Raw genomic sequence first — 13,018 nt, forward strand, 5'->3', positions numbered from 1 at the left:
TGCAGTTTTGTGTGTCAACCATACCTCAATAAAGTGGTTTAAAAAATGCACAGAGCTACACACATACATATACACATAAATGTGCCTTACACATACTAGACTAAGCCCTGAAAGAATTATAGCATAATTCTAAACTTTAACAGGGGCATTTTAATAATCAAAATGCCTGTAAAGAATTATTTTAATAATTAAAGATCAAAAAGAAGAAATTTAAAACTCTTTTAAAAAGACCACAAATGGGCAACATATTACATCTAGGAATGAAAAGTGTAAATGTCAGAATAGATGCTGCCAAGAGAAAATTAGTAAAAAATTACATCTAAGGCTACAACTCAGGAAATGAAAGAGATGAAGAGAGGAAAATCTGAATGAAAAGCTTAAATGTCAGAATAGATGCTGCCAAGAGAAAATCAGTAAAAAATTACATCTAAGGCTACAACTCAGGAAATGAAAGAGATAAAGAGAGGAAAATCTGAAAGGAAAGTTAAAAATCAAGGAAGATTCAATGAGAAGATTCAACATATGTCTACATATGTCTAACTATATGCTCTTTAGAGTCACGTTTAAAACAAAAAGATGCAGAAAGGTTGAAAGGATGGAAAAAGATACATTGTACAATACTAACCAAAAGAAATCTGTGAGTGGGATCATTTTTTTAGTCAAAAAGACACCATTTGGAGGTAAAGAGGCTCATTCTGTAATGACAAAAGGAGTAATTTGTCTTATATGTATCTACTAGTAGAGCCTCAAAATATTCAAAGTAAAAATTTGATCAAATTACACAAAAATCAATAAATTCAAGATGACAGTGGAAGATTTAACTCACATCTCTGTTATGATAGAAAAAGCAGACCAGAAAAAAAATTAAATGTAGATTTGAAAGCATGGCTAACAGACTTGACCTTAGACATACTATATACATGTTGCAACCATAAAAAGCATAGGCAGAACACATGAAAACTGACTGATGAACCACAAAATAAGTCTTAACAAATACAAATGCCAAAAAACTGACCTCAGTCTTCTCTGACAACAATTAAAATTGGGGGAGGGGAGTTATTTTAAAAAGCATGATTGGAAAATTAAAATCCTATTTCTATACAACTCATGAATCAAAGAAGAAATCATATTAAAATTCAGAAAGTGTTTAGAACAGACAAATATTATCAAATTGTCAAAGAACAGATAACTAATCATATATACATAAATTGTTCCAGAGAAGAGGAAAAAAGAAGCAACACTTTCCAACACATTTTATATGGCTAGTATAACTTAGGTCCCCAAACCAAACAAAGACAATATAAAACAATAAAAGCTACGCAGTGGTATGCTGGACTGACTCACACTGGCTCCAAAGAGCCAACTGTGCCCATCTCTCCCATCTCCACACTGAGTGATGTTGTTTAGTAGCTCAAAATCTGTTATGGCAGGAGGAATTTATACCATGGAAACTGGTATTAGCTACAAGCCGGGGCTTTTTTTTTTTTTTTTTTTTACCCTCTGAAGAGGTAGTTGTTAAATATCTACCATCATACCACTGATTATATGCCAATTACACTTAAAAACAAATGCTTAATTCAAAATTAAATTTTAACAAATCTATTCTAGAACTTAAAAGGTGCATTTATCTTAGAAATGCAAGGATAGTTCTAAATTTTAAAAAGTATTTTAACTTAAGTAGCAAAGTAAAAGAGACTGACTAGATGACTATATGATCTTCTCAAGATACAGACAAACAGGCATGATAGAAGCTGTCAGCTAAGTTTGGAAAATTAAAAGACATCCTTAACATAATAAAAAGCATCTGCTAAAAATCTACAAACACCATGTTCAATGGTGAAATGCCAGCAATAACTCTTTAAAATCTGAAACAAAACAAAGAAGCCCATTACATCACTTGTAGTCAACAGGATACTGAAGAGATGCTCAACAGACTATTGACCAGAAAATAAATTATATTCAGAAAGGAAGAGCCAAATCTGTTTCCAGACATAAATGTTTGAAAGAATCTAATTAGATTTACTAAGAAAATACAGCAACAGCACAGTGTAAGATTAATATAAAAATATCAACTACCATTTCCATACACCAGCACTAGCATCAGAAAATAAAAGGCTTTAAACTATATCATGTAGTGCACCTGTACACAGTTACTCATTTAAGTGCTATTCAAAAGCAAAAAAAAAAAAAAAAAAAAAGATTGGAACACTTAAACATTCATCAATGTAGTATATGGTATATCCTATAATAGACACTACATGCGGAAAGAAGGAACTGGCTGTTTACCAAGCTGATTGATACGAAACGATCTCCAAGATACTTTTTAAGTGAAAACAGCAGGGTATAGAGTATACAGTTCTTTTCTTAAATAAAAAATAATTCTAAATTATACTTGTAAAACAGAGGAGAAAATATATAGACATACACATCTGATTGTGTAGAGTATTTTTCAGATGGATATATACAAAATTGGCAAAAGAGAGAACCTGGCCAAGGTAGGGAGGAAGGTTTTCACCATACACCCTTTTGTAGCTTTGAATTTTGAATCATGAGAATGCATTATTAAAGAAAGAGAAATCTTTTTAAAGTACCATTTACAATGGCAACAAAAATAGAGGATACCCAGGAATAAAACATGTATTAAGACCTTAGTAGAAAAAATTATAAATCAATAAATTTAATGTATTTGAAATAAAAATCCAACAGTTTTTCATGAAATTAAAAAGAAACACCCTCATTTAAAAAATATATATGAGAAAGGAAAGGGCCAAGAAAAGCCAAGACAATTAGAAGTAGAAGATGAGAGGCCTTCATCTTACTGTGAAAGTGTAATACTGACCAGGATAAACCAAAAGGCCTATGGAAGGAGTAAGAGTGATCAGAATTCTGCAGCAGTGTTTTGGGGGAGGGGAACGAGGTGGGTAGAAGAAAAGAGAGGTCAAAGCCAATTCAGTCCAGGCAGTTTGGAGACAGTCAAGTACATTTAGGCAGGTAGTTATTGATGATGGTGATGGCAAATGCTCTTTAGGGGAAGAAAAACGGCTCAAGATCCTGATATGTGATGTTTTGAGGTGGTTCTGAAGCAAGCACAAATACTGAAGGATACACAAATCAGTCATTTCTGACACTACCAATTTTGAAAGGCCACCATCTTAACCCCATTTTAATGATAATTTTATCATAGGTATGTATCTGTTTATTAGAAATTACTTCTTTTTGATGCTCCTTTTTTGCCTGATAGCATTTTCTTAGTGTTCCACATTAATCAAGATGGTAGGCATGACTGGACATAATTAAACCAGGGGGTCTACGTCAGGCCCCATTTATCTTCTGCTACTTAAGCTATTAATTCCTATTCAGAATTTATAGGGAAGATCACAAATTCAATTAATTGAAAATTACTTTGACAAAATGATAATGAATGTGAGAAATAATATTTTTGGAAAATAAATCTTAGGAGATTTAATAATTTCTATATGAACATACAAGATGCAGTTTACTGTCAAGTCAAAAACCTTACCCTTTTCAGGCAACTCTGGACCTCTCCCCCTACTTCGGCCCATCCGGTCATTCCTAATTTCACTTCGAGACTCATTTCTGGAATCATTCCTCATTTCAGTGCGAGAACTTTCTTCTCTCAAATGGTTTCTGCCATAACTTCGGGATTCTTCCTGATAGGCATCCTCCTTTCGATGAGCATCTCGGCTCTCACGCTCCCTGTAGTCATGAGCATCACGAGCAGACCGAGAATCTCTGGGATCACGGCTCTCTTTGTTTTCTCTGCTATAGTCTCTCACCTCCCTGGAGTCCCGAATGTCTCTGGAGTCTCTCAGTTCCCGTCGGTCTCTAGTATCTCTAGCGTCTCTCCGATCCCGCCCATCTCGAGGTTCTCTGTCATCTCTGTGGTCTCTAGAAGAGCTCTGATCCTGTTCATACTCTCGTTCTTCTCTTGTGTCCTTTTCTCTATCCCTTTTGCCTCTAGTCTCTGTAATGCAATTTTAGAAATACACCGAAATTCCTTTCACAAAATTTTAGGAAACTAGGCAATGTATTTAGTACGGAGCTTTAAAATTTTTATTACGATGGTAATTCGTGTTCTTTGCAAAAAATAAAAGGAGAAAACATGAACAAGTAAGAAAATTAAAACCATCCATAAGCTAAAATTCCAAAGGTAATTTTATTAACACCTGGACAACTATGTTCTTGGTTGAATAAACTTCTGAACATGTCTTCCCCACCACAACTTACCCATACTTATAGATCTTAAATAACTGAAATAAGTACATTGATTTCCTATCAATGATGGCTTACTTTTTAGAGATCACTTTTACACCCAGAGGCACACAGTGACTTTAGTCATCTCTACCACGTATCGGCCACCCATGACCACTTCAAATGTACTTAAGCACTTGGGAGTAGCCTACAGTTAGTAAGATGGCTGACAAAGAGATGCTGTTATACACTCTCTTTTTTTTTTTTTTGAGCTGTTTAATAGAATCATACTGACTCTAAAGTTTTTCTCTACGTAATGCATTTTCTAATCTGTCATAGAAAAATAAAATAATTTCAGTTTTTAAAAAGCTGGAATGACCCTCAATGATTATTTAATACAATTCTGTCATTGTATAAATGAAGAAACAGAAACCCAGAGCTTAGATGGTTTAGTCAGCCCCATACATCATGGAAATTTGCAAAGATTACAACTTATTCTTTAGATATACCTAGAAGAGTACAGATTGATTACAGCATAATCTGATATGAAGTCAAAGAATTAACAAGAGACCCTCAAAGAGCAAATCATATACTTTTTATCAGACTCCTTCATAATTTGCTCTTACACTCTGGAATTGCCCTGAGGTCTGAAGCCATTTTAGCAACTGCATTATAAACTTACCCCCTTTTCTCTTTGTCCCCAGTGGCTAGGTCCACAGACTTTCTCTATATAGTATCCACAAGACCCCCTAGATTCTCATCAATAATTTATCTCCCCTGCCAATAACCTTGCCTATAGCACTAGGCAGGAATGTGACAAGTCTCCATCTCTTTTTGTGCATATCTATCACTTCTAGTCCTCCTCCAATGTCAACTGTGCCTAGAAATTTGTTCACTTAGTGCCAGACTCTTTTTTTATGATGCTCCCTGCTACCTTTACAAATACATCTAGTTACTATACCTTCTTCTTTACCTACCTTCCCATCCTTCCACTAAAATTATTCTTATTTCAAAAAAAAGACATCGAAATAGAGAGGAATAAACACCTACTGCATGTCTTGTATGATTAAAGAAACATCTTCCTTACAAAGAACCTAAACACAGTAAATAAATAATATCCAGGAAGGAAGAGCCAAATCTGTTTATTATTAAAAGGATTCTTCCTATAACATAAGCCCCTCTTACCACAAAAAAGAATTCCTACAAGACTCGACTGCATACTAAATTTCCCCATCATTAATAATTATGTTCTGAAATAGTAAAGAGTATTCATTCAATAAGCAGTCACTAAATGTATACTATAATCCTAGTCAATTCTAGTTAATAAATAGTTGAGAGAATTTTCCCATCTTACCAATGTTCCATAAATACTGCTGTGCTGATCTGATTCCGAAATCATGTACATAAAATAATTCTCTAGAACAGGTGCTCTCTCCAGTCTCTACCTATGCATCCATCATTTCTTGAATAAAATAACTTGATTAATTACTGCTTGCACTATTGATTGGAAGAGAATAACTAAGTTCAACATGTTTCATAAGAGATGGCTGTACTATACCCACAGAGGCTTTAAAAATGCATATTAAACAGAAGTGTTGTTGCAAATAAGTATTTCCTGAGTACTCATTATGTTCAAAAGCTAACTTAGGAGGAGTTAGGAAAAAAACTTGTTAACTTATATAAACAAGAGCAAGAAGCTTAGAGAAGTACAGAAAGAGATGAGAACTATTAGATGGTATCTCCAAGTAATAATAGCATCTCAGGTTGAACAGGGAGTAGCAATTCCAGAGTTCCCTTAATTCTCAGGGAGCTAGGAAGAAACACTGCTTTACTTACTTCTTTACTGAGTTACACCTGGAAAACTGATCACTTAGTTCGTACTGACCTTCTGAAGATTACCCCAGCCCTCACCTCTTGTCGAAACATTTCTGACGCACTCACACTCTGCCCCCATGGTTTGCTGCTCTTCTTTCCTGCATCTCTATTGTTTTCAAAGAATGAGCTAAGCAATTAGCGTGACTCTAAGAATCAGACAGCCCCAAATTTCTAGGACTTGAGAGTACTCAAGTAAAACATCATAACTAAAGAAAGCACCAACTTAGTATACAAATACTTACATATATTTAGCAGCTTACATTTCCATGTTAAGCACCTCCTATTGCCCTCAAGAAATCTCATACACATGATACAGAAGACTTAATATAACACAGTTCTCTTCTACCCTTATTCTAACAATAAACCTCAATGTCCAATTTTTTAATAAAGAAAATACCCACTTAAAGAATTCTAAAAAAAGTCACAATAAAGTACAGTACTTACCCTCCCTCCTTTCATGGCGCCGATCATGAGACTGTGAAGTCCGTTCGTGATCGTGCCTCCCTTTCTCTCTCATTGGAGAGCGATGTCTTGGGGGACTTTGCTTTCTCTGAGGAGAAGACAGAGAATGTGAAGGGTAGGGAGAAGCAGAGCGGCGTAAAGGTGGAGTTATCGTCCTTTGGTAAGACGGTGAAGGAGTTCTTTTTCGGCGAGGAGAAGGAGAATGTCTCTGAATGGATGATCCTGATTGTGAGGAAGATGAGTGATGTCTAGAAGATATAGGAGAATGGTGCGGTCCTGCTGGGGAAGTAGACCTATGAAGAAAAACAACAATTTAAACAAATGTGTTCAAGAACCTTCATTTCTAGCCAAACGAAAACCTCCTTTAAAAACAAAACAAAAAAATGAATGTAAAAGTTAACGCTAAAAGTGTGAATAATAATTCCAGGATAAGTTTTAATTCGCAATGATGTAAAATCTTTTATACGTTGATTTTTAAGTTAGCTTGACGCACCAGTTCTGGATGAGACATGAGACATACCTGGCCCTTCTCCTGAGCTTTGGCTCCAAGGCACGCTTCCTTTTCCAGGTGACATTCTCCCTGAGCACAAATGGTCTTACTCTCATATAAAGTCAGGAACTCACTCTTACCAGAGATCATGGCTGACAGTGTGAATAGGTACTTGGGGAAGGGAACACACCAAGAGCTAACGAGAAAGTACTTCCAGTCCACTCTAAATAGAAAGTGGCTATAATGAACCTTGTAAATCAGGGCTGTGGGAGGAGGGAAAAGCAATCACCAGTTAAGCCGAACCTAAAGTCTGCACTGCCTGGGTCGAAATTTAGGATGGGGGAAGAACGCTAGGGCTAAGAAAAGGACATACTGTCTATACTGTGTTTATCTTAAATAAACTGCCTTTACTCTTGCTTGGGCAGCACAAACTGAGATTTAGTTCATAAGCTTTGGTTTAACTAAGGCTTCCTCTACTCCCTTAAAATCACCTTCTTTCACTGCTGCCAAATAACTGACAACCTCATGAAGCACATCTGAATCACTCCTACAATCTGTTATATCCTGGCTCTGTCTATAGTGAACATGCAAAAGGTGTGTGTGATGGAGAGCTAGAATACACACATTTGTGCAATAACTAAAAAGAAACAGGACTATTGTTTAAAAAACATTCCAGACATCACACTCAGGTAAGTATCGTATTTCTCAAAGCAATCATTTCGAGGGCTAGATGTTCAAAAAAAATTCTGAGTTCCTGTCAAAGTATTTTAGAATTGTCTTCAGTGCCTCTGATAAATGTCTTTTAAGATCTGCAATTTTGGCAAAATCATTATTAATCCCAAGCCAGGATTTCTCAGTCTTGGCACTACTGACATTTTGTATTCATGAATCTTTTGTGGTGGGGGTGGCCCTGCACATTGTAGGGTGTTAAGCAGCACTCCTGGCCTCTCCCCACTAGCAGCTAGTACCATCTCCCTCCCGCCCCCATTCATGACAATAAAAAATTACTCTAGGTATTTCCAAATGTCCCCAGGGAGGTGAAATCAAAGCTGGTTGAGAACCACTGCCCTGAACTATGCTGCTTATAAATGATGCCTTAGAACTTCTAACAGTAAAAGTTTTAAATCTATAAAACACATGTTACTATCAGGAAAGGGATCCAACTATACTGGAAAGAATTTTGCAAAACAAGAAATTAAGCAAGTAAATGAAAACACCTTTTGGATAACAGTAAAAATAAAAGCCAGCTAACTAGAACACCACATTTACCTAAACATTCTAGTTATCTGTGATTCCACAAAACCTTCATGCTTTTAATAAAAACTGTTATTCCCTTCTCATATTAAAAAAAAAAAAGACATAAACCACTATAACTTGACTTCAAGTTGAAATTTACTGACTTACAGATATGAGCAGAAATGCTCAATGAGTCTTACTTAAATTTGAAAACCATTTATGATCAATGGCTATTCAAATCACTGAACAGAAAAATCATTACAAGATTGAGAAATTCTAATTCTAATCTGACTATTGTTTGGTGATTTCCCATTTTAATTTCACTAGGTTCTAGTCAAGTTGGAATACCTAAATTTATAAAATAAAGAATGTTGCTCTCCACTGAACTGACATGTGGTTAGTTTTGAGTTTATTTCTGGGATATACTCAAAATTGTTTCAAGAATGTTTACAATACCCTTTGGTAATCTGTTCACAAAACTTAAATAAAATAGTTCATAATACTATCTTTAAAAAACACATTACAGTCCAATCACATATCTATTCAAATTTGGTGTCTATAGCATGGAAGAAAAACTTCAGTTCAAGCTTAGATAACCAAATTATCATATTAAAGCCAGAGCTTCAACGTGTTGTCAAGTTGTATTTTCAGCATTTTAACCATATTTTTCTTCCTACCTATCCTTCAAGGAAAAAAATTAAAAGTTTAATTGCTAATTTAATTATCTGTTACTGGATGGATGTTTGTGTCCCCTCAAATTTATATGTTGAGGCGCTGGCTGTCTGAAGGTGGGGCCTATGGGCTCAATTAGGTTTAGGTGAAGTCTTGAGGGTGGGGCTGCCATCATGGGATTAGTGTCCTTACAGGAAGAGGAAGAGACCAGAGCTCTCACCTCTAAGAGGACACAGTGGGAAGACAGCCATCTATGAATCAAGAAGGGAACCCTCACCAGGAACCAAATCTGCTGGCTCCTTGACCCTGGGCTTCCCAGGCGCTAGACCTGTGAGAAATAAATGTCTGTTATTTAAACAACCTAGTCTATGATATTCTGTAGTAGCAGTCCAAGTTGACTAAGGAAGACAGCATCTTTACATTTTCTTCTGTTACAATCCTTTTAAAAGTCTAAAGACTGCAGAATAGTGAAAAGAGAAAGAGAATCTGTTACCAAAACAAGACAGATCAAATTACGGACGTAAGCCTAACTGGATCCAGACCTACATTCACTTGCACATATAGAAGGTGTGACTCTAAATAATTAAACTGTCCTGAAATCTGACCCAAATTACTTAGGCTTCTAGACTATTGCAGAGATACATTAAAATACATTTCTACTTAGAATAGCAGTAATTTCAGATTAACTAGTCTTATGCTCTAAAATTAGCTGGTTTCCTATCTGAGGGGAAAAAAGAGTTGACATTCAGAATTCAAATAAAGAACAAAAAGTCATTTAAAAGTCCACAAATGATAAATTCTGGAGAGGATGTGAAGAAAAGGGAATGTTGGTGGGAATATAGTTTGGTGCAGCCATTATGGAAAACAGTATGGAGATTCCTTAAAAAAACTAAAAATAGACTTACCATGTGATCCAGCAGTCCCATTCCTGGGCATATATCTGGAGGGAACTTTAATTCAAAAAGATACAAGTATCCCAATGTTCATGGCTGCACTATTTACAAGAGCCAAGACATGGAAACAACCTAAATGTCCATCGACAGAAGACTGGATAAAGAAGTTGTGGTGTATTTATACAATGGAATACTACTCAGCCATAAAAAAGAATAAAATAATGCCATTTGCAACAACATGGATGGACCTGGAGACTGTCATTCTAAGTGAAATAACCCAGAAACAAAAAGAAAAATACCATATGATATCACTTACATGTAAAATCTAAAAAAAACAAGAACAAAAACACAAATGAATTTATTTACAAAACAGAAACAGACTCACAGACATAGAAAACAAACTGACAGTTACCAGGGGGGCGGAGGGGGGGAGTGGGAAGGGATAAATTGGGAGTTCGAAATCTGCAGACATTAACTACTATATATAAAATGGATAAACAACAAGTTTCTACTGTATAGCATAGGAAACTATATTTAATATCTTGTAGTAACCTATAATGAAAAAGAATATGAAAAGGAATATATGTATGTATATGTATGTATATGTATGACTGAAACATTATGTTGTACACCAGAAATTGATGCTACATTTTAAACTGACTATACTTCAATAAAAATAAATTTTTTAAAGGAAAACAAATAACAAAGGAAAGCTTATTGCACAAAGAGAAGCCTCAATACCTTAAAACAGAAATCTGTATACTGTCAGCAAGGGCACTGTGATTTATAAAACATAGGGAAAACTGATCTTTAGCCTGACTTGATTCCAATCAAAAGCTTTTTAATGCTGCCATAATTAGGATATGATGTGGAATGAGAATATTCAGAGTATATTTCACTTTGGAAAGAAATATGAAAAGTTAAGAAATTTAAAATCGAAGATCCTTTCATTCAAGATGCAAGTAATTTCACCTATAGATCATTAAGTTTACCCTGGACTTTCTTAAAATTTGTAACACCAATTTTTCTCTCGATAAACGGTTTCTATTTCTCAAATATGAAAATACGCTTACATAATATAACATTTGTAATTCAACCTTTAAAATCATCACGCAAAAAACATACTTTAAAAAAACTAATCGGGTATGGACACTATCAAAATCAACTCTATTTTCAGTGGTAAAATGTAACACATGATACACACTTCACACTCAGAATATCTGAGACAGAGAGGACTGAAAATCAGTCTGCCTTGATTGCAAGAGTCCTGAAGTAGCCCATCAACAGTAGAGAAAGCCAATTTCAGCTAATTCATGCAACACAGAAGTCCATAAAACAAGAGTAATGGAATATAAACTGTTAGGCCCAAAATAAAAAAGTACATCAGGGGGACTACAATAGGTTGCTTGGTAAGGAAAGGGTCTTTACTGAGAAGATGATATTTGAGCCAAGAACTGAAAATCCAAGGGAAGAGCTTTCCATGCTGAGGACTCAGTAACCACAAAGGAGGCAGGAGGGAATGGTGATACACAACAAGAACAGAAAGAAGACAAGTGTAACTACAATTTGTGAGAGAATAAAAAGTCTTATGCGAGAGGGTAGGAAAGCAGACAGAGGATATAGAGTCTTCTAGGTCATGATATAGTTCATGTTTATTCTAAGTATAAAAGAAATCACTGGAGAGTTTTGGGTAGGGAAGTGTCATTCAAAACCTAGTGATATCTTACTTGCTTAAATAAATATGTAAGATGGAGAAAGAAAATGCTTCTGCATGGTGATTTGTTTTAGACCTAGTAGCTTGCTGTCCCTTTGCAGCAGGTGATAAATACTCCCCAGAAGGGGAATCATTTCTAACTGAACGACCTACGGAAACCAGAATACTTCTTCTGTCTGTGGCAATCTTCTGAAAGGTGTCTCCTCCATAAATAAGTGGTACTTGAAAAAGAGGACTGATTCAAGCAAACTAATAAGAAGTTTCACATAATACAAGTAAATCTAAGCCAAGTGCTAACAACTTTGGTTCAATTTCATTTTTGCATTGATGTAGAAATAAATTAAATTCAAGAATCTCAATTTAAGAACAAAGAATGTTAAGATAACCCTTACATCAGCACATCCTTCAGTGGTATTCAAATCCACAATTATTTATCATTTAAATAATACAACTTTTAAGGATCTGGTTCAAGAGCCTTACAAGGACTTACATATTTAATCACATGACTTAGTGAGCTAAAAACTGTACCACTGTGATGAAGCGTCAGAAGAGACAGACACCCAGTACCCCTGGCACACAGAGAGATTGCTTTTAAGCTCTAGGAGTAGGAGGGTCAGTATTCCAAATGCAATAAAGCTCAGAAACAATTCACACCAGCATTAACACAAATGAAGACAACTGGCTCCTATCTGCTACCTGGTAAAGCAAGTTAAAGTTACTACTTTCTCCTGGGATGGGATGGGACAGGATGGTAAGGAGATGTAGGAGAGGTCTAGCCCACACCATGAAACAGCAAGCAATTCAGTCTTGGGAAAAAGCAAGGTGAAGAATGCTTCCCAAGTCCCTAGTCCAATTTCTCAAACACAAAATCTCTTCAGCTTAGGCCGACAAAATAGGTGTCAAATAAGTGAGAGTCTTGAAATCCCTGCCACTGTCCTGGAAGTCCTATCCAGTCACAGGTTATTTAACTGTCACTAAAAATATTACCACCAGATGGCACCAAACCACAGCTAGACAGAGATGGATTTTGACAGGGTAGCTGGGTATGTTATTTCATTAATCTCACTACATGCAACACAGCCCCACATTTTTACTGGACTGAATTTTTGATTCTATATGCCTGTTATGCATTTCTTATTGGACCAATTCTTAGAACAGGGCTAAACTTCCCAACCACTTCCTGTAACTGAACACCTCCAAAACTGCCTGAGAACAATTTTCCTCTCAAGTCTCTAATTCCACTAAGCACGTTACACAAAGGGTTAAGAGCACAATTTTTAGGGACATAAATACCACTCTAGATTCTGGCTGCAAAACAGAAGCTTCTCTCCTGAGTTCAACAAATTTTCCCAATATCACACCTACAAAAGAAAGCCAAGCCTTGACCAACTGGACTAAATGTAAAAGCCCTCAGGCTCATGCAATTGAGTTATTTTGATATTTATAAAATGATTTCCTTCTTAA

At 35.7% G+C, this 13,018-nt stretch overlaps 1 protein-coding gene across 10 annotated transcripts in view; it reads right to left on the reverse strand.

Annotated features, from left to right (window-relative positions):
• Window positions 1–13,018, reverse strand: part of ZC3H13 (zinc finger CCCH-type containing 13) — a 93,799-nt gene that overhangs the window by 30,928 nt on the left and 49,853 nt on the right. For all 10 annotated transcript variants that reach the window (XM_032496138.1, XM_032496131.1, XM_032496136.1 and 7 more), the window contains 2 exons: window positions 6,532–6,842; window positions 3,521–3,985 (listed from right to left, as the gene is read on the reverse strand). In XM_032496138.1, the coding sequence (XP_032352029.1) occupies window positions 3,521–3,985; window positions 6,532–6,842 (776 nt within the window). The remainder of the gene's footprint in view (window positions 1–3,520; window positions 3,986–6,531; window positions 6,843–13,018) is intronic.

Source organism: Camelus ferus, chromosome 14 (genome assembly GCF_009834535.1).
Source record: "Camelus ferus isolate YT-003-E chromosome 14, BCGSAC_Cfer_1.0, whole genome shotgun sequence".
Lineage (NCBI taxonomy): Eukaryota > Metazoa > Chordata > Mammalia > Artiodactyla > Camelidae > Camelus > Camelus ferus.